The 22,711-nt window shown below is 46.6% G+C and overlaps 1 protein-coding gene across 2 annotated transcripts in view; it reads right to left on the bottom strand.

Moving 5' to 3' along the window:
* Nucleotides 1–5,200: 5,200 nt before the first annotated feature.
* orc1 (origin recognition complex, subunit 1) overlaps nt 5,201–22,711 on the bottom strand; it is a 98,904-nt gene continuing 81,393 nt past the window's right edge. Inside the window, exons 12-16 of one of the 2 annotated variants that reach the window (XM_072510883.1) lie at nt 17,472–17,621; nt 17,098–17,217; nt 16,721–16,890; nt 12,681–12,768; nt 5,201–5,549 (exon numbers count right to left, since the gene is read on the bottom strand). In XM_072510883.1, coding sequence (XP_072366984.1) covers nt 5,346–5,549; nt 12,681–12,768; nt 16,721–16,890; nt 17,098–17,217; nt 17,472–17,621 — 732 coding nt within the window. In that variant the 3' untranslated portion in view covers nt 5,201–5,345. The remainder of the gene's footprint in view (nt 5,550–12,680; nt 12,769–16,720; nt 16,891–17,097; nt 17,218–17,471; nt 17,622–22,711) is intronic. The other variant, XM_072510884.1, reaches the window with a different exon arrangement.

Below are 22,711 nucleotides of genomic sequence, written 5' to 3'. Positions count from 1 at the left end.
CCTCCTCACAGCTCACCCTCCCACCCAACTTTGTTGTCATCTGCAAATCTGGAGATTACATCTTGATCCCTAATCTAATTCATTAATATGTATTGTGAATAGCTGGGGTTCTAGCACTGATCCCTGCAGAACCCCACTAGTCATTACCTGACCTGTTAATTCCTACTCTGTTTCCTGTCTGTCAACCAGTTTTCTATTAATCTTAATACACTACCCCTATTCCTATGCTCTTTAATTTTACCCACTAATCTCTTACGTGGGACTTTGTCAAAAACTTTCTGAAAGTCCAAATAAACCACATCCACTGGCTCCCTCTCAACAACCCTGCAAGGTACATTCTCAAATAATTCCAGTATATTTGTCAAGCGTGATTTCCCCATCATAAATCCATGCTGACTCTGTCCGATCTTGCGACTGTTTTCTAAGTGCTCTGTTGTAAAATCTTTGATAATAGATTCTAGAGTTTTTCCTACTAAGGCCAGGCTTACTGGTCTATAATTCCATGTCTTCTCTCTCCCTTTTTAAATAGTGGGGTTACATTAGCTGCCCTCCAATCTGCAGGAACTGTTCCAGAGTCTATAAAATCCCGGAAGATGGCCATCAATGCATCCACTATTTCTAGAGCCACTTCCTTAAGTAGTTTGGGTTGTAGATTATCAGGTCCTGGGGATATTTCAGCCTTCTATCCCATCAATTTCCTCAACACCATTTCTCTACTAATATTGATCTGCTTCAGTTCCTTCCTCTCACTAAACCCGGTGATCCCTAACATTTCTGGTATTTAATTTGTGCCCTCATTTGACAGAATCAAAGTATGTACATAGTTACTCAGTCATTTAATTGTCCATTATACATTCCCCTGTTTCTGACTGCAAGGGACCTATCTTCACCAATCTTTTTCACTTTATGTACCTATAAAATCTTTTACAGTCAGTTTTTATGTTCTCTGCAAGCTTACTCTCATACTCTACTTTCCCCATCTTAATTGATCCCTTAGCTCTTCTTTACTAAATCCTAAACTGTTCCCTGTCCTCAGACCTGTTATTTTTCTTGTCTAATTCGTATGCTTCTTCCTTGGATTGAATACTATCTTTAATTTCCCTTGTAAGCCCTGGATTGGCCACCTTTCCCGTTTTACATTTGTGCCAGACAGGAATAAACAATTGTTGCAACTTCCCCCATGCGCTCCTTGAATATTTGCCATTACCTACATTGACATCCCTTTAAGTAATGTTCCCCAATCGATGTTAGACAATTCACGCCTCTTATCATTGTAGTTTCCTTTGTTAAGATTCAGAACTCTAGTTTCAGAATCAACTACTTCACTGTCCACTTGTGACACTAATAGAGGACAACATGGTAGTACAGTGGTTAGCACTGTGGCTTCACAGCATCAGGGTCCCAGGTTGGTTCCCGGCTGGGTCACTGTCTATGCAGAGTCTGCAAGTTCTCCCAGTATCTGCATGTGTTTCCTCATGGTGCTCCGGTTTCCACTCACAAGTACCGAAAGACGTGCTTGTTAGATGAACTGGACATTCTAAATTCTCCCTCGGTGTACCCGAACAGACGCTGGAATGTGGCGACTAGGCTTTTCACAGTAACTTCATTGCAATGTAAGCCTACTTGTGACAAGAGGTTATAATAATAAAGATTATTATTGATGAAAAAATCTGTCATACTATGGTCACTCAATCCCAAGGTGTCTTGCAAAACTAGATTGCCAATGATTCCGTTCTTATTACACAGTACCAAGTCTAGGATGGCCTGTTTTCTACTTGGCTGCTCGATGTATTGGTCCAGAATACCATCCCCGTATACACTCCAGGAATTCCTCCTCTACATTGTGGCTAATTTGCTTTGCCCAATCTATATGCAGATTAAAACACCCATAATTACAGATGTTATTTTACAGATGCACCCTGCAGCAATGTCTCTGTAATCCCAATGATATCATACCTGCTTAAGTCTATTTATGCAATTTTTTTTCATCCACTTTATTGCGAATGCTCCACGCATTAAGGCACAAAGCCTTTAAGTTTGTCTTTGTAACATTACTTGCCCCGCTCCCAAAATTTTTCACTGTAGACGTTTGAATGTGGCCCTTGCTTTCTCTACCTATCAGTTTTCTTATTCCCCTTCCTGCCTTTTGTTTTTGTCCTCATTTCCTCCTCGTCTGAATCCTTGAATATGTTCTAGCCCCCTTTCTCCCAGCCAATCAGATGTAACATCAAATACTTGATAAACCAAGCCTTCGTATAGATCATGTTAAACTTATACAAATGATTTGGATCAACATTCAGAAGTCAAGAGTGACCCAAAATGCTATGCAAATACAACCTGGTACATATATACATGGATAGAAAACATGAAAGTGGGCCCAAGGTTCCCAAAGCTGTCCACCACTGGATACTTTCCTGATCTCATGTCTGCACTTGTTAGAGATAGGCAAATAATCAGAGCAATGACTCAATTATTGTACCATGTAATTAGAAAGCAAGCTGGACAAACCTGGTTTTCTGTTTATCCAGCAATGCAAGACCAGGAACACACCATGTGTATGTTTAAAGGAGATCAGACATCTGTACAGAAGTCATGTTGGACAGCACTAGAACTCACTCACTTGTTGTTAGCATTGTCCTACCAGTTCAATGCTGTTGGTCTTCCATTTCCCATTTGTTTGTAGTTAGTGGAATATCCAGTGCACGGTGAAATCAAAATTTCTACTGACAAAGGTATCGTTTTGAACAAGAAAGTGGCTTACATACAAGTCAAATTTTTGACTGGAAAATAGGGGTGTTTTATTCATGGATGGTCTTGTTTCAATATATACACAACTGATAAACAGCACCTGTACATGGGGAAAATAAGAGATGTAATAAAATTTTCTTTTTAAACCTAGTTTTTCAACTTCACACTTGTTGCATTTCAACTCTGCAGTTGATTAAACCGCATTGCTTCCCAACCAAAAAGTACTTGAGTCATAGAAACTTAATGCCACAGAAAAAGTTGTCCTTGGGTCCATTGTGCATGCATTGGTTCTTTGAAAGAGCAGTCGAGCTAGAAACCTTTCTGGTCTCTATGGCTCAGTTTGCAGCATATTTATCATCTAAGCACTCAACCAACACCATATTTTTAAATAAACTTTCCACATTTTAAAAATGTTTCAGGCTGTGAATGATTTTCAACCTCATGTAAACTAGTGTAGTGACTAAACAAGCTCCTGTTGCAGGTGACAGTGTGCAGTTTGTATCATAAACATCACAACACAATTATCTATAATTCTAGGGCAAAAAGTACTCACTGCAATTAAATTATGTAAAGTTATCTATTTAAAAGATGGACAAACTGAAAATGCCAAATTATTTTTTATTCATGTGTTCGTATGAAGAATCACCTCACTGGGATCTTCTGAATTCAAGTCTTGTTATCCGCAATTAAACAAAAGCATCTTGGAGCCTCCCAAATAAAAAGTCTTAAACAGATAAAGTGGCTTTCACTTTAGACACGAAGAGGGTAATTTGGGCATCATCTTTAGATATTAAACTGCAACCAGTTTAAAAACTCGTTCCATTATTTACTGGAGAAGTCAAAATCTTCAGCTCTGACTGTGAGAAACAAGCTGTCAATTGTAAACATTTACCACAAATACACAATCTGTCAGTTCTCCCAGGCAGAAATTCCGCAGATGTTAAAACTCAAAGTCTGTATAACAATGTGGGAGTCTTCCATTTGCTTTGGCTCCAGGGTGTCTGCCAATAACGACAGGGAGGGGTGATGGATAGCATCCATACTTCGAGAGAAGCCATTAAACCACTGATATCACCAATTGCAAGACAATATACATGTCTAATGATTGGATTGTTTAATTAAGCATGCAGATCTTTGATGTGATTGGTTAATTATTATCATATACTATGTAACCTTTATCAATAGTCATGATTGAACATATATAATTAGTAACAAATTATTCATATATGCTAATTTCTTCTAACCCAATCTCAAAGTATATTGGTCTGTACCATTCTTGAATCAGTGCTCTCTGGCATCCCAATTTGGAACAGCATTAGCCTCTGCTATAGCTTGTAACAAAGGACTATTTTTTTTCACTCCAAGAGTCTTTGTCTGATTTCTCGTTATGGAAGAGTGAAGTACACCAAGGTTGTATAGCTTTACTTTTTTCTGCAACAGATTGAAGGAGCCTGTTTTAATTTTCTTCCAAGGTCTTGCATTTTGGTCTGGCTAAAAGTAGACCTTTTCTCTTCACCCATCATTGCTTCCAATGGATGGAGAGCTTCCAGGTCCTCAAGTGAAAATTTGAAACAAAATAATCTGCACTTGCAATGAAATTTGATCACCATCAATGCTAATCTGTCTCGAGTATAGAGCTCCTGTGTTTGGTCCATAATCCCCAATAGATCAGTCTTGTGAGAATCTGTACAATCTATGCAATCTTTCCAACTCTCCTTGCTCCCAGCACAATTTTCACGTTTCTGATATGCAGGTAGTCAAGCACTGGGACCTCTGGTACGAGAGCAGGAAGTTTGATAGGATGTGCCCCCCCCCCTCCAACCAACCCCGCTTTACACCTCATGTAGATGTGCCCCCTTCTGATTATAATCGGAGCCAGATTGTTCCTGCGTACTTGGAAGCGCACTCCAAAGTGGTACAGTACTTTCCATAAGTTTGCATTTTTATTTCTTCAATCTTGGTATAAGTAAAAGAGCAACCACACAATGTTTCACAGGAAGGCAAGTCAAATTACCTCCATTAGGTTTCTTGCAGCACTCAGCAATTCACTCAAGGACAGGTTGTGTGTCTGCTTAGGTTGAGGAACAATATGTAATATGTGGATTTAAAAAAAATGTGAAATGAAGGACAGCACTGTGGCGCAGTGGGTTAGCCCTGCGGCCTCACGGCACCGAGGTCCCAGGTTCGATCCCGGCTCTGGGTCACTGTCCGTGTGGAGTTTGCATATTCTCCCCGTGTTTGCATGGGTTTCGCCCCCACAGCCCAAAGATGTGCAGAGTAGGTGGATTGGCCATGCTAAATTGCCCCTTAATTGGAAAAAAATAATTGGGCACTCTAAATTTTTTTTTTTTTTTTTTTATAAAGTGAAATGAAAATGTATACAGGCAAAATTGCAATTATAGCAATCATGAACTTGCATCATACTTCATTTAAGATGTCAAAACCTGTAATGCAGATTTGAGAATTCTTTATTATACAAGTGCTTAAAATAACCCTATCCCAGGAAGTTCTTGTAGAAAACGTAAAATTGTTAAAAACATGAATTATGGAACTAAAACAGCAACATACATTTCTGTACATTTCATACTACATTATAGCTATTTAACAGATTTTTCTTTTAAGGCATACAAGACATCATCTTGGCTAACATTCAATCTTACTCGCATGTGCAGATCATTTTTACTCGATTCAACAAGCAGTAGACGACAAGCCCCAAGTCTTGTACATATTAACATAGTCTGGGACATTGTTGGAGGTTGCAGACCATCCATTCTGCATAGTCCCATATGCTGCTGGTAGATCTGCAAAAGTGGTAGAGGGAGAATAATAATTTAGAATCCAGAATTTTAAACAAAATATTCTGTGTTAAAATGCTGCTAAATGACAAACAATATACATATTATACTAATATTAAAGTTTTGCATTATAGCATATTTTCAGCAAGACCGAGGCTTGGACTGACAAGTGGCAAGTAACATTTGTGCCACACAGGTGCCAGGCAATGCCCCTCTCCAATAAGAGAGGATCTAACCATCACCCCCTTGACATTTAATGGCATCACCATCACTGAATTCCCCATCAACAACATCCTGGGTGTTACCATTGACCAGAAAGTGAACTAGCCGTACAAATATGGTGACTACACGAGAAGGTCAAAGGCTAGGAATTCTGCAGCGAGTAACTCACCCACTGACTTCCCAAAGTCTGTCCACCATCTACCCAACTTCTGTCCACCATCTACAAGGCACAGGTCAGGTGTGTAATGGAATACTTTCCACTTGCCTGGATGAGTACAGCTGCAACAACACTCAAGAAGCTCAACACCATCCAGGACAATTCAGCCTGCTTGATTGCTACCTCTTCCACAAACATTCAATCCGACTTCCGGTTGCGGCGATGACCAGCTAAGCCGCACGTTTCGGCGGCTCCAGCTCGAACGGACCTTCGGGCTCTTTTAAGAGCCCCAACGGGGAATTTTTTCGGGACGAAACCCGGTGTGGGGTGAGACAACAGGGAGTCTCTCCCCCCCTCCCCCCCCCCCCCCAAGCGAAAAAGAAAAATATCGGCGGCGGTGGCCAGATCGCGAAGAATCCTCGAGGACAGGAGCAAGATGGCGGTGGAGGGAGCCCAGGCGACATGGGGGCCGGACCAAGACGAATTTTTGAGACGGTGTGTGGAGCTGCTTAAAAAGGAGGTGCTGACCCCGATGCTACAAGCAATTGAGGGGCTTAAGGAGACACAAAAGACCCAGGAGATGGAGCTCCGTGTGGTGGAGCAGAAGGTGACGGACAACGAGGACGAGATCATGGGCCTGGCGGTCAAAATGCAGACGCATGAGGCGCTCCACAAAAAGTGCATTGAAAGGATTGAAGTCCTAGAAAACAGATCACGGAGAAAGAACCTCCAGATCCTGGGTCTCCCCAAGGGAGTGGAAGGAGCGGACGGCGGGGCTTACGTGAGCACAATGCTGCGCTCGCTAATGGGAGCTGAGGTCCCCTCGGGCCCCTTGGAAATGGAAGGGGCCCATCGGGTCCCTGCGAGGAGACCAAAGGCGGGAGAACCACCTAGGGCGATGATCGTGCGATTTCACCGCTTCAATGACAGAGAGGTGGTTCTGAGATGGGCCAAAAAGGTACGAAGTAGTAGATGGGAGAATGCGGTGGTACGAGTGTACCAGGATTGGAGTGCGGAGATGGCGAGAAGGAGGGCGAGTTTTAATCGAGCCAAGGAGGTGCTACACAAGAAGAAGGTGAAGTTCGGGATGTTGCAGCCGGTGCGACTGTGGGTCACGCACCAGGAGAGGCATCACTACTTCGAAACGGCAGAAGCATGGACCTTCATTAAAAACGAGAAACTGGATCAGAACTGAGGGACTGATGTTGGAGGGGAAACGACAATGCTGATGTATACAGAGATGTAAATTGGGGAGGGGGACACACTGAGAAATGTGGGCGCCGGTGTGAAGAAGAGACATAGGCGGGGGATGGGGAATGGGGCGGCAGAGGGAGCTGCGCCACGAGGGGCGGGACGGCTCTAGAGAACACGGGGCTTATTTTTCTTGTTCCCGCACCAGAAAGGTGATGGCGGGAAGATAGGCGCAAGGCGGATGTGAGTTCCCCACACGGGGGGGGGGGGGGGGGGGGGTGGTCAAGGAGAGAACGGGAGAAGCCGGGGTCAGTTGAAGTCAGCTGACTTTCGGAAGCAATATGGGGGGAGTAACCATGCTAGATGGGGATCTAGCGGGGGCGGGGGGGAATAACTGGGTTGCTGCTGCAGAGATCGAAAAGGAACTGGTAAAAGAAAAGGTGGTCAGGGCGGGAATGCGCTGCCTGGGGAACGGGTGGGTGCGCGGAACCGGGACGTGGGACTGGCACAGAGAGGGTGATGGTTAGTCGACAGGGGAGGGGGGCAGGCAGCCCCCCCCCAGTTCGGCTGATCACGTGGAACGTGAGAGGCCTAAATGGGCCGATTAAGAGGGCCCGAGTGTTCGCGCACTTCAAAGGACTGAGGGCAGACGTGGCCATGCTTCAGGAGACGCACCTGAAGGTGGCGGACCAAGTTAGGTTAAGGAAAGGATGGGTGGGACAGGTGTTCCACTCAGGGCTGGATGCAAAGAACAGAGGGGTGGCCATACTGGTGGGGAAACAGGTGTCATTCGAGGCTAGGAACATTGTAGCAGACAGCGGTGGCAGATATGTGATGGTGAGTGGCAGACTGCAGGGAATGGAGGTAGTGTTGGTTAATGTATATGCCCCGAATTGGGATGATGCGGGATTTATGAAGCGGATGCTGGGACGTATCCCGGACCTGGAGGTAGGAAACCTGATTTGGGGGGGGGGGGGGGGAAAGCAGCATCCACTCTGGTGACTGGATGTGGGATTATTGGCGGATGAGGGAGTCTGCGGAAGAGTGCAGGGATGTATCGAAAGGTACCTGGAGGCCAATGACGACGGGGAGGTCCGAGTGGGAGTAGTATGGGAAGCACTAAAGGCGGTGGTCAGAGGAGAGCTGATCTCCATCAGGGCCCACAAGGGGAAAACAGAGGCCAAGGAAAGGGAAAGACTACTGGGGGAGATTTTGAGGGTAGATAAAGAATACGCGGAGGCCCCGGATGAAGGACTATACAGGGAGAGGCGACGACTCCAGACGGAGTTCGACCTGTTGACCACAAGGAGGGCGGAGGCACAGTGGAGGAAGGCACAGGGGATGAGATATGAATATGGGGAAAAGGCAAGTCGCCTGTTGGCCCACCAGCTGCGAAAGAGGGCAGCGGCGAGGGAGATAGGGGGAATTAGGGATGAAATGGGAGCCACGGTGCGGAGAGCAGGGAAGATAAACGAGGTGTTTAAGACCTTTTACGAGAGGCTATATAGGTCCCAACCCCCGGAGGGAAAAGAGGGGATGCAGCAGTTTTTGGACCAATTAAGGTTCCCGAGGGTGGAAGAGCAGGAGGTGGAAGGCCTGGGGGAGCCGATTGGGGTGAACGAGGTTACCAAGGGGCTGGGGAACATGCAGGCAGGGAAGGCCCCGGGACCAGATGGGTTCCCGGTGGAATTCTATAGAAAATATGTGGACTTGTTGGCCCCGCTGCTGGTAAGGCCCTTTAACGAGGCCAAAGAAGGGGGACCCTACCCCCGACAATGTCGGAGGCGACGATATCGCTAATCTTGAAGCGAGATAAAGATCCGCTGCAGTGCGGGTCCTATAGGCCTATCTCACTGCTAAATGTGGACGCCAAGTTGCTGGCAACGAGGATAGAGGATTGTGTCCCGGGGGTGGTGCACGAAGACCAGACAGGGTTCGTAAAGGGGAGACAATTAAATGTCAACGTGCAACGGCTATTAGGGGTGATAATGATGCCCCCAGCAGAGGGGGAGGCAGAGATAGTGGCGGCAATGGATGCAGAGAAGGCATTTGATAGGGTGGAGTGGGAGTATCTATGGGAGGTGCTGAGGAGGTTCGGGGAGGGGTTTGTCAGCTGGGTTAAACTCCTATATGGGGCCCCAACGGCAAGTGTGGTCACAAATCGGCAAAGGTCGGAGTATTTTCGACTACACAGGGGAACAAGACAGGGATGCCCGTTGTCCCCATTACTGTTCGCGCTGGCAATTGAACCACTGGCCATAGCGCTGAGAGACTCCAGAAAATGGAGGGGGGTGATTAGAGGGGGAGAGGAACACCGAGTGTCACTCTACGCGGATGACCTACTGCTGTATGTGACGGACCCAGTGGGGGGGGAATGACAGAGGTCATGGAGATATTGAGGGAGTTTGGAGATTTCTCGGGATATAGGCTTAACATGGGAAAGAGTGAGCTTTTTGTGATACACCCTGGGGACCAGAGTAGAGGGATAGATGGCCTACCGCTAAGGAGAGTGGAAAGAAACTTCCGATACCTGGGGATTCAGATAGCCAGGAGTTGGGGAACCTTACACAGACTCAATCTGACTCGACTGGTGGAACAAATGGAAGAGGATTTCAAAAGGTGGGATAAGCAGCCGCTGTCGCTGGCGGGCAGAGTGCAGGCGATTAAGATGATGGTCCTCCCGAGGTTCCTATTCATGTTCCAATGTCTCCCTATACTGATCACTAAGGCCTTTTTCAAAAAAATAGATAGAAACATCACGAGCTTCGTGTGGGCAGGGAAGGCCCCGAGGGTAAGGAGGGGGTTCCTACAACGTAGCAGAGTCAGAGGGGGACTGGCGTTGCCGAATTTGGGTGATTACTATTGGGCCGCCAACGTGGCGATGATTCGTAGGTGGATGGAGGGAGAGGGCGCAGCGTGGAAAAGGCTGGAGATGGCGTCCTGCAAAGGAACGAGCTTAAAAGCGCTGGTGACGGCGCCACTACCGCTCTCCCCAAAAAAATTTACCACAAACCCAGTGGTGGTGGCAACATTAAGTATCTGGGGGAAATGAAGGCGACAGAGGGGTGTGCTGGGAGCCTCGGTGTGGTCCCCGATCAGGAACAACCATAGGTTTGCCCCAGGGAGGCTGGACGGAGGATTCCAGAGCTGGCACCGGGCAGGAATCAGGAGAGTGGGAGATTTATTTATAGATGGGATGTTTGCGAGCTTGGGAGCGCTTGAGAAAAAGTATAAGCTGCCCCGGGGAAATTTCTTTAGATATATGCAGGTGAGAGCGTTCACGAGACAACTGGTGAGGGAATTTCCGCTGCTCCCAACACAAGGGATCCAGGACAGGGTGCTTTCGGGGGTGTGGGTCGGGAAGGGCAAAGTGTCAGAGATATACCGGGAGATGAGAGAAGAGGGAGAGGAGCTGGTGGGCGAACTGAAGGGAAAATGGGAAGAAGAGCTCGGGGAGGAGATTGAGGAGGGTTTGTGGGCTGATGCCCTAAGCAGGGTAAATTCCTCTTCCTCGTGTGCCAGGCTTAGCCTGATCCAATTTAAGGTGCTGCATAGAGCACACATAACGGGAGCAAGGTTGAGCAGGTTCTTTGGAGTGGAGGACAAGTGTGGGAGGTGCGGGGGAAGCCCGGCGAACCACACACATATGTTTTGGTTGTGTCCGGCACTGGAGGGGAGTGATCTCGAAGGTGGTGAAGGTCCGGGTCAAGCCAGGCTGGGGGTTAGGTATATTTGGAGTAGCGGATGAGCCGGGAGTGCAGGAGGCGAAAGAGGCCGATGTTGTGGCCTTTGGTCCCTAGTAGCCCAGCGTAGGATTTTACTCATGTGGAAGGAAGCGAAACCCCCCGGACTGGAGGCCTGGATAAACGATATGGCGGGGTTTATAAAACTAGAGCGGATGAAGTTTGCGCTGAGGGGATCGGCTCAAGGGTTCATCAGACGGTGGCAACCGTTCCTCGACTACCTAGCGGAACGTTAGGGGGAAGATAGATGGCCAGCAGCAGCAGCCCGGGGTGGGGGGGGGGTGGGAATTGTTTGTGTTTTTGGAGGGGGAGAGGGGGTGGGGGGAGCATTACTTTGCGTTATTTGGTTAGTTTACTATGTTAGTTAAACAATTTTATACAGCAGTTATCATGCTACCATTTTTGTTGATTTGTAAGGGAAAAAATTGTGTTTGAAAACTTTAATAAAATATATATTTTTTAAAACCATTCAATCCCTCCATCACCGACAAACAGTGGCAGCCATGCATACCATCTACACATCAGGCACCACTAGCTAGGTATTACTCATCTCTAGCTGCCCTTCAGAAGGTGGTGGTGAGCTCCCTTCTTGAACTACTACAGTCCCCGAGGTAGAGGTACACCCACAGTGCTGCTAGGGAGGAAATTCCAGGATTTTGACAGAGCGATAGTAAAGGAACGGTGATTTTTTTTCCACGTCAGGGTGTTGAGTGACTTGGAGGGGAACCTCCAGGTGGTGGTGTCCCCAGATATTTGCTGCTCTTGTCCTTCTCGATGGTAGTGGTCATGGGTTTGGAAGGCGCTGCCTAAAAATACCTTGGTAAGTTCCTGCTGTGCATTTTGTAGATGGTATACACTCCTGACTTAGTAGGAAACATGATTATGACGTTGAATGAAGAAATATGCCCATAATAGAATTCCAGTTTGGCTACCAACATGCTTTCTCTACTTGATTTTATGCAAAACATGGAAAGCAGTTTGGAAATTTTTGCTTGTATTTTATAGCATAAAACATATTGATTTTGCATTCCCACCTGTATGGCATTTGTTGGGAGATATTAACTTAGCCATATTTTCCTTTGCCACCAATTTCTTCCTAAAGCCACAAGAACTTCCCTGTGCTAAATTAAAGCAAAAAAATGGCAATTCTGGAAATCTGAAATAACAGCAAAATGCTGGATAAATGCAGCAGGTCTGGCAGCATCTATGGAGAGAGGAACAGAATTAACATTTAGTCCATATGACTCTTCTTCACAGATGCTGCCAGGCCTGCTGAGATTATCTAGCATTTTCTGGTTGGTCCATGTACTAATTACCAGACTATAATTCAATGGAATGTTTTCACCCATTCGATTTACAGAAAGTGCTTAAAATAACACATTTTGTACTAAAATTAGGAACAATTCCCAAAAAGCAATTTAAAATGTATTTTATTCCAATATTAATGTTGCATGGAGAAATTACAATAATGCACATTTCATCACACAATTTCCTACAATGTTATTTTTTTTGTGTGCGCACTCATGTTACGCACACTGGATGAACAGCTGAAATGTCACTGCTGCAAGATTGGGAACTCAATTTTTATCAATATTGGTAAACTAAACTGACCATATATCGTGTTACTGGAAAGATAATTCACTCAATTGTGTTAGTAAAAAAGGTTAACCAGTTTTTCCAAAAAAGAAAAAAGCATTTTCTCATGGCTGCTATTCATTAAAGTGGTGTACAAATAGGATACCTGTTAGTAGGTTTCTGTACATGCATGCAAAGGTGCTCTGGGCAAGTACTGGGGAACATTTTACAGAAAGTGTTCGTATTTACCTGCTGAAATGTCGCTTCTTCTAGGCCAAGCCGTTGGAATTCTGCAAGCACTGCTCTCATAAAAATCTGTTCCTGGGCAGATGCATTCCTACAGCACAGAAAGAACAATATTTAGTAACTGGAATTGCAATCTCAGTCTCTGGATTTGGAATTTTCACATAATAACAGATTGTTAACTGGATAGGAATGCCAAAGAGCAAGTCACAGAGGAGAGACGGGATCAGAAAATTATATTAAAAGGTGCACAAATAAAGAACCAATATGCAATTCTGTTGTGCTCAATTTTGTAACTAACTTATCAGCCTGCGCTGGCACCAGGCTTGAAACATCAAATCAATCTTTGACCAAGGGTGCTAGATAATTTTGTGCAAAACATCCATTTCCAGAATGGGTCTAAAGCACAATTGTGAAGACCCAAGATACTTCACCGGAGCATTATCAGAGAAAATTTGACATCATGTCACACAAGTGGAGGCATAGACAGGGTGGATAGTCAGAGGCTTTTTCCAAGGGTGGAAATGTCAATTAGAAGGAGGCATAGGTTCAAGGTGAGAGGGGGATGTTTAAGGAAGATGTGCGGGGTACGTTTTTCACAGAGTGGTGGGTGCCTGGAAGGCGTTGCCAGAGGATGTGGTGGAAACAGGCACATTAACAACATTTAAGAGGCACCTGGATGGGTACACGAATAGGGAGGAAATGGAGGGATACGCACAGAGTAAGGGCAGACGGTTGTTTTAGTTGGGGCATCATGATCGGCACAGGCTTGGAGGGCTGAAGGACCCGTTCCTGTGCTGTACTTTTCTTACTTCTAGATTAAAACATGTGACCAAAAGGTCAGAAGAGGTAGGTTTTAAGAAGCATCTTGAAACAGGAGAGAGGCAAGAGATATCAAGATATTTAGGGAGGGGAGTCCAGAACCTGGTGCTGAGGCAGCTGAAAGCACAGCCACAAATTGTGGGGGGAGGGAAATTGGAAATACACGAGACCAGAATCGGAGGAATCCAGAGCTTTTAAAGGGGTTCAGGGGGTTACAGATATGTGGAGGGGCCAGCCAGACCAAGAAAGGCTTGGAATACAAAGTTGAGAATTTTACCAGAAGCATTCCAGAACCTGGCACTAATGCCGGTCATAGATTTCATAGAATTTACAGTGCAGAAGGAGGCCATTCAGCCCATCGAGTCTGCACCGGCTCTTTGAAAGAGCACCCTACCCAAGCCCACACCTCCACCCTATCCCCATAATCCCACCCAACACAAAGGGCAATTTTGGACACTAAGGACAATTTAGCATGGCCAATCCACCTAACCTGCACATCTTTAGACTGTGGGAGGAAACCGGAGCACCCGGAGAAAACCCACGCACACACAGGGAGAACGTGCAGACTCCGCACAGAAAGTGACCCAAGCCGGGAATCGAACCTGGGACCCTGGAGCTGTGAAGCAATTGTACTAACCACTATGCTACCGTGCTGCCCATTGAATATAGGGATTGTAGGTCATTGAATGTAGGGATAACGAGGGAACAAGACTTGGCGTGAGCTAGGTATGGGCAGCAGCATTTTAACCTTACAGGTGAAAAGTAAAAGACCAGCCAAGAGAGCACTGAAATTGCTAAGTGTGAAAATAACAAAAGCATGATTGAGGGCATCAGCAGCTGATGGGGCAGATGGACAATATTTCTTGTTAGCTGATTCAATGACATCCATTGAAATGTGTAATATTTTGCAAGTTTTAAGATTTCCTGTTGAGTCACATTGTCTTCCTGTCACAGTTATGAATCAGGATGTTTCAGGGTATTCATATTTAAACTATATGGCACGTTTATTCACCATTATACTGTCCTTTTTTAGCCCTTAGGAAGGCAGCATTGTTCTGTGGTGCTTTGCTCCACCGATTAAACCTTCTCTCCAGAGAATCCTTTTACAATATTCTATTGGCTGTCTAGCTTGTTTTTGAAATAGTCTCTTGCCCAACTATCTATTTCAGCCATCAGTGCCTTCCCAGCAATTTTCTCAATGCTCGTCTGCCCTGCTTCTGCTTCCTTCACCCCCACTTAGTTTTGTGTTGCTGTTGGTTTGCCACCTTGCTTCCGCAAACCCATTCTTGTGCTTGGGTAGGTCTAGTCACAGGCTGCCCACCCATAGCATGAATGTTACTTGCCACAAACCAGAATATCATCCAGGTAATTTTCCACTTGGGTACAACTGCTCAATTGTTAGGGGAGTTACAAATCATACTGTGCAATATTCAGCAAACATTCCCACCTTATGATGGACGGAAGGTCACTGGTGAAGCAGAAGGTGGATAGGTCTAGGACACTACATGAGGAATTCCTGCAGAAATGCCCTGGGGCTTCCAACACCACAACCATCTTCCATTGTACAGGTATGACTCCAGTCAGTGGAAAGATTTGCCCAATTCCTAATGGCTTCTATTTACTAGGATACTGGATGCCACACTGTCAAATGATGCCTTAATATCAAGGGCAGTCACTCTCACCTTACTTCTGTAACTCCGCTCTTATCCCCGTATTTGGAACAAGGCTACAAATTAGTTCAGTAGCCGACAAGGGGACAGTAAGGGGCCCACGGGGAAACAGGAGACTGCGCCTGACTGAGTCATAAACAGAGGATGGAGTTGGGGATTTGGTGCACAGGACAAAAGAGGTGCTCCACCATGTACCAACTCCTGGAGACTGATGAAAGAAAGGTAAGTTTTTCTTTCCTCATCTCCAAGCTAATAATAGTAATCTTTATTTGTGTCACAAGTAGGCTTGCATTAACACTGCAATGAAGTTACTGTGAAAATCCCCTAGTCACCACACATGGCACCTGTTCGGATACACAGAGTAAGAATTCAGAATGCCCAATTCACCTAACAAGCGCGTCTTTCGGGACTTGTGGGAGGAAACCCACGCAGACATGGGGAAAATGCGCAGATTCCGCACAGACAGTGACCCATGCTGGGAATCGAACCCGGGTCCCTGGTGCGGCGAAGCAATAGTGCTAACCCCTGTGCTCCCGTGCCGAACGAAAATGTACTAAAAGCTAGGAAAATGTAAGATGCTATTATGTCAGACAAATATAAACCTGTAAAAATATAAATATGTAACTCTTATATATCTAATTTACGGGGGCATCACGGTGGTGCAGTGGTTAGCACTGCTGTCTCACGGCGCCGAGGTCCCAGGTTCGATCCCGGCTCTGGGTCACTGTCCATGTGGAGTTTGCACATTCTCCCTGTGTTTGTGTGGATTTCGCCCCCACAACCCAAAGATGTGCAGGGTAGGTGGATTGGCCACGCTAAATTGTCTCTGAATTGGAAAAAATTAATTGGGTACACTAAATTTATATTTTAAAAAAGTATCTGATTTACAGAAACAAGGAGCTGATTGGTGAGGAAATCCATTTTATGTTCTAGTCTCCAAATATCGTAAATAGTCATAGAATTGCAGAATCCCTGGAACAGAAAGACGCCATTCGACCCTCTGAAAGGGCATCCTACCTCGGCCCACTCCCCCATAAACCCAAAACCCATAACTCCACCTAACTGTTGAGCACAACGTGACAATTTACCACGGTCAACCACCTAATTCTAATTTAATTTTTTTTAAATCTGCACATCTTTGGACTGTGGGAAGAAACTGGAGCTCTGAGGAAACCCAGGCAGACTCGGGGAGAAAGTGCAAACTTCACATTGTCACCCGAGGCCAGAATTGAACCCAGGTCCCTAGCGCTGTGAGGCAGCATGGCTAACCACTGTGCCACCCTATGTGGCTTGTTAGGCAATTGTAGAGGGAGGCTGAGAATCAACCACATTCCTGTGGGTCTGGAGTCACATGAAGGTCAGAGAAGGGATGGCAGATCTCTTTTATTAGAATGAGTGAATCATGTGGATTTTTCAAACCATCCAATAATTTCATGGTTACTATTACTGAGACTACTATTTCCACTGGACACAACGCAAGCAGCACCAAAGGAACATTGCACATTATATAGAACTTGTAATCAAATAAAGTCAACACAGCATTTAATTATTTACCTTATAGCAGTAATGTACGGCGAGGAAAACATTTCATCGAGAGCCTGTACCACGTGAGGCATTCCTACAAGGTTGGATGCGGCTTGCTGAGCTGCTGAATATTCACATATTTCAGCAGCTCTCCTGCAAATATCAAGAGCACGCCTTGCATCACCAGACAGAGCTGCCACCTGCACGAATACAAAACAGTAGTCTGGCATTTGCATACGCAAGTGGTTGATATCCCATTGCTTTACTCAGATGAAAAAAGTACCCCTTTCTTCCTACAACACACACACTGCTGGTCTGTTCCTGTTCCTCCTGATCAAAGTTAGAAAAACTCACCATTTGCTTCAATTCCTTAAATTTTTAGCTTTATTCAACTAGACATCACTTACCTTTCTACCCACTAGCTGAATAGCATCATCCTCAAAAGCCTTTAATCGGTTGAGTCTCGAGGAAATAATTCTTTGCAACTGTTTGTAGGTATACGGTTGGAAGGACATTCTGGTCAGCCCCTATTTTGAAAGAGATCACATGTCCTATTATAGCTACAAATCTTCTGACTTTTACAGCCAAGTTATATAACAAAATAGTACAATGCCAACAAAGCAAAACATGAGTTGTTGGAATTTCATTTGTATTTCAAGAGGCAATTTGCACATTATTTTCAATTGAATTTCTCAAGTGAAATTTCACACCAAATGTCTTAATGGTTGCACTGACTATTAGAAAACATTTGTCAACTGTCTGTAGACTATGTTTTACTCACCAGCCTGCTTGCCACCCGGTTCATCATGATCCTCTCTGGCAAATCCATAGTGTTGGCTACTGCCAGAACCACCAATTTTGCCTGCTTTCGCGTGGGCCAATCAAATAGGTTATACATAACGTTCTGTTTCTGAGTCCACAAAAGATCAAGCTAAGAGGAACACACATTGAACACTAGAGTTAGCTTGTGCCATTCGATAGAAGTGAACTCTAAAAGGCTTGTTGAGTTTGCTTTTAATTGTTACTTCACAAGATCGTTGAGTTATGTAAAATGATTTAAAAATATATATATATTTGTCTCCAGGAAGTTTATGCCACTGGACAACAACATATTTATTGCCTATTTGAGCTCATCTGGAGGCAGTAATGAGCCTCATCCAGCCCGAGTCAGGACAGTCAGGCAAGACAGACGCTTTAGCATTTAAGAGCGCGTTAGTCGTTACGGAATTGGCAATCTACCACTGATTGCCACTCCAAAGTTACGGTCCAATGTGTCTCTGGAAGGATTTCGTCAGCCACAGGAAGTAAGCGATTCAGGAAAACGTGCGCGAGAATTTTCTCTGCTTTCGACAAGAGGGAAAAACCTTGATGGTTTCCACAGGATGATTTATCTCCCTTCTTGAAAATAGTACAAATGGCACAATTCTGAAGTCTGTTAGAGATTTACTTTTCCTACCAAATCTGTAGGAGGAGTGAATGGAGTCTTTTTTTTAATTAAATATTTTATTGAAAATTTTTGGTCAACCAACACAGTACATTGTGCATCCTTTACACAATATTATAACAACACAAATAACAATGACCTATTTTATAAACAAAAAAATGAATAAATAATAAATAACAAAAATGAAAACTAGCCCTAATTGGCAACTGCCTTGTCACAAGTAACACTCTCCAAAAATATAATTTAACAGTCCAATATATAATTATCTGTAGCAACGACCTATACATACTATACAGTATATATTAACAACCCTGAGAGTCCTTCTGGTTCCTCCTCCCCCCCCCCCCCCACCCCTCTCTTCCCCCCCACCCCTCTCTTCCCCCCCCCCTCTCTCCCCCCCACCCCTCTCTTCCCCCCCCCCACCCCTCTCTTCCCCCCCCCCCCCACCCTCTCCCCCTCCCCCCTCCCCCCCCCCCACCCCTCTCTTCCCCCCCGATCCTCGGCTGCTGCTGCTGCCTTCTTTTTCCCATTCTGTCTATCTTTCTGCGAGGTATTCGACGAACGGTTGCCACCGCCTGGTGAACCCTTGAGCCGACCCCCCTTAGGACGAACTTAATCCGCTCTAGCTTTATAAACCCCGCCATGTCATTTATCCAGGTCTCCACCCCCGGGGGCTTGGCTTCTTTCCACATTAGCAATATCCTGCGCCGGGCTACTAGGGATGCAAAGGCCAAAACATCGGCCTCTCTCGCCTCCTGCACTCCCGGCTCTTGTGCAACCCCAAATATAGCCAACCCCCAGCTTGGTTCGACCCGGACTCCTACTACTTTTGAAAGCACCTTTGTCACCCCCATCCAAAACCCCTGTAGTGCCGGGCATGACCAAAACATATGGGTATGATTCGCTGGGCTTCTCGAGCACCTCGCACACCTATCCTCCACCTCAAAACATTTACTGAGCCGTGCTCCAGTCATATGTGCCCTGTGTAATACCTTAAACTGAATCAGGCTTAGCCTGGCACACGAGGATGACGAGTTTACCCTGCTTAGGGCATCTGCCCACAGCCCCTCCTCGATCTCCTCCCCCAGCTCTTCTTCCCATTTCCCTTTTAGTTCATCTACCATAGTCTCCCCTTCGTCCTTCATTTCCCTATATATAGCTGACACCTTACCATCCCCCACCCATGTCTTTGAGATCACTCTGTCCTGCACCTCTTGTGTCGGGAGCTGCGGGAATTCCCTCACCTGTTGCCTCGCAAAAGCCCTCAGTTGCATATACCTGAATGCATTCCCTTGGGGCAACCCATATTTCTCGGTCAGCGCTCCCAGACTCGCGAACTTCCCATCCACAAACAGATCTTTCAGTTGCGTTATTCCTGCTCTTTGCCACATTCCATATCCCCCATCCATTCCCCCCGGGGCAAACCTATGGTTGTTTCTTATCGGGGACCCCCCCCAAGGCTCCAGTCTTTCCCCTATGCTGTCTCCACTGTCCCCAAATCTTCAGTGTAGCCACCACCACCGGGCTTGTGGTGTAGTTCCTCGGTGAGAACGGCAATGGGGCTGTCACCATAGCCTGTAGGCTAGTCCCCCTACAGGACGCCCTCTCTAATCTCTTCCACGCCGCTCCCTCCTCCTCTCCCATCCACTTACTCACCATTGAAATATTAGCGGCCCAATAATACTCACTTAGGCTCGGTAGTGCCAGCCCCCCCTATCCCTGCTACGCTGTAAGAATCCCTTCCTCACTCTCGGGGTCTTCCCGGCCCACACAAAACCCATGATGCTCTTTTCAATCCTTTTAAAAAAAGCCTTAGTGATCACCACTGGGAGGCACTGAAACACAAAGAGGAATCTCGGGAGGACCACCATCTTAACCGCCTGCACCCTCCCTGCCATTGACAGGGATACCATCTCCCATCTCTTGAAATCCTCCTCCATCTGTTCCACCAACTGCGTTAAATTTAACCTATGCAATGTGCCCCAATTCTTAGCTATCTGGATCCCCAGGTAACGAAAGTCCCTTGGTTACCTTCCTCAACGGTAGGTCCTCTATTTCTCTACTCTGCTCCCCTGGATGCACCACAAACAACTCACTTTTCCCCATGTTCAATTTATACCCTGAAAAATCCCCAAACTCCCCAAGTATCCGCATTATTTCTGGCATCCCCTCCGCCGGGTCTGCCACGTATAGTAGCAAATCGTCCGCATACAAAGATACCCGGTGCTCTTCTCCTCCCCTAAGTACTCCCCTCCACTTCTTGGAACCCCTCAACGCTATCGCCAGGGGCTCAATCGCCAGTGCAAACAATAATGGGGACAGAGGGCATCCCTGCCTTGTCCCTCTATGGAGCCGAAAATATGCAGATCCCCGTCCATTCGTGACCACGCGCGCCACTGGGGCCCTATACAACAGCTGCACCCATCTAACATACCCCTCTCCAAAACCAAATCTCCTCAACACCTCCCACAAATAATCCCACTCCACTCTATCAAATGCTTTCTCGGCATCCATCGCCACTACTATCTCCGTTTCTCCCTCTGGTGGGGCCATCATCATTACCCCTAACAACCTCCGTATATTCGTGTTCAGCTGTCTCCCCTTCACAAACCCAGTTTGGTCCTCGTGGACCACCCCCGGGACACATTCCTCTATTCTCATTGCCATTACCTTGGCCAGGACCTTGGCATCTACATTTAGGAGGGAAATAGGTCTATAGGACCCACATTGTAGCGGGTCCTTTTCCTTCTTTAAGAGAAGCGATATCGTTGCTTCTGACATAGTCGGGGGCAGTTGTCCCCTTTCCTTTGCCTCATTAAAGGTCCTCGTCAGTACCGGGGCGAGCAAGTCCACATATTTTCTATAGAATTCGACTGGGAATCCATCCGGTCCCGGGGCCTTTCCCGCCTGCATGCTCCTAATTCCTTTCACCACTTCTTCTACCTCGATCTGTGCTCCCAGTCCCACCCTTTCCTGCTCTTCCACCTTGGGAAATTCCAGCTGATCCAAGAAGCCCATCATTCTCTCCCTCCCATCCGGGGGTTGAGCTTCATATAATTTTTTATAAAATGTCTTGAACACTCCATTCACTCTCTCCGCTCCCCGCTCCATCTCTCCTTCCTCATCCCTCACTCCCCCTATTTCCCTCGCTGCTCCCCTTTTCCTCAATTGGTGTGCCAGCAACCTGCTCGCCTTCTCCCCATATTCGTACTGTACACCCTGTGCCTTCCTCCATTGTGCCTCTGCAGTGCCTGTAGTCAGCAAGTCAAATTCTACATGTAGCCTTTGCCTTTCCCTGTACAGTCCCTCCTCCGGTGCTTCCGCATATGGTCTGTCCACCCTCAAAAGTTCTTGCAGCAACCGCTCCCGTTCCTTACTCTCCTGATTCCCTTTATGTGCCCTTATTGATATCAGCTCCCCTCTAACCACCGCCTTCAACGCCTCCCAGACCACTCCCACCTGGACCTCCCCATTATCATTGAGTTCCAAGTACTTTTCAATGCACCCCCTCACCCTTAGACACACCCCCTCATCTGCCATTAGTCCCATGTCCATTCTCCAGGGTGGGCGCCCTCCTGTTTCCTCCCCTATCTCCAAGTCCACCCAGTGTGGAGCGTGATCCGAAATGGCTATAGCCGTATACTCCGTTCCCCTCACCTTCGGGATCAATGCCCTACCCAGCACAAAAAAGTCTATTCGCGAGTAGACTTTATGGACATAGGAGAAAAACGAGAACTCCTTACTCCTAGGTCTGCTAAATCTCCACGGGTCTACACCTCCCATCTGCTCCATAAAATCTTTAAGTACCTTGGCTGCTGCCGGCCTCCTTCCAGTCCTGGACTTCGACCTATCCAGCCCTGGTTCCAACACCGTATTAAAATCTCCCCCCATTATCAGCTTTCCCATCTCTAGGTCCGGAATGCGTCCTAGCATCCGCCTCATAAAATTGGCATCATCCCAGTTCGGGGCATATACGTTTACCAAAACCACCGTCTCCCCCTGTAGTTTGCCACTCACCATCACGTATCTGCCCCCGTTATCCGCCACTATAGTCTTTGCCTCGAACATTACCCGCTTCCCCACTAATATAGCCACCCCCCTGTTTTTCGCATCTAGCCCCGAATGGAACACCTGCCCCACCCATCCTTTGCGTAGCCTAACCTGGTCTATCAGTTTCAGGTGCGTTTCCTGTAACATAACCACATCTGCCTTAAGTTTCTTAAGGTGTGCGAGTACCCGTGCCTTCTTTATCGGCCCGTTCAGCCCTCTCACGTTCCACGTGATCAGCCGAGTTGGGGGGCTTCCTACCCCCCCCCCCTTGTCGATTAGCCATCACCTTTTTCCAGCTCCTCACCCGGTTCCCACGCAGCTGTATCTCCCCCAGGCGGTGCCCCCCCGCCCATCCTCTCCCATACCAGCTCCCTCCTCTCCCCAGCAGCAGCAACCCAGTAATTCCCCCCTCCCACCAGCCCCGCTAGATCCCCCGCTAGCGTAATTACTCCCCCCATGTTGCTCCCAGAAGTCAGCAAACTCTGGCTGACCTCGGCTTCCCCCCGTGACCTCGGCTCGCACCGTGC

Source organism: Scyliorhinus torazame, chromosome 7, assembly GCF_047496885.1.
Source record: "Scyliorhinus torazame isolate Kashiwa2021f chromosome 7, sScyTor2.1, whole genome shotgun sequence".
NCBI lineage: Eukaryota > Metazoa > Chordata > Chondrichthyes > Carcharhiniformes > Scyliorhinidae > Scyliorhinus > Scyliorhinus torazame.
The sequence above is the reverse complement of the archived record's forward strand: the minus strand, read 5'-3'. Positions and strand labels throughout refer to the sequence as shown.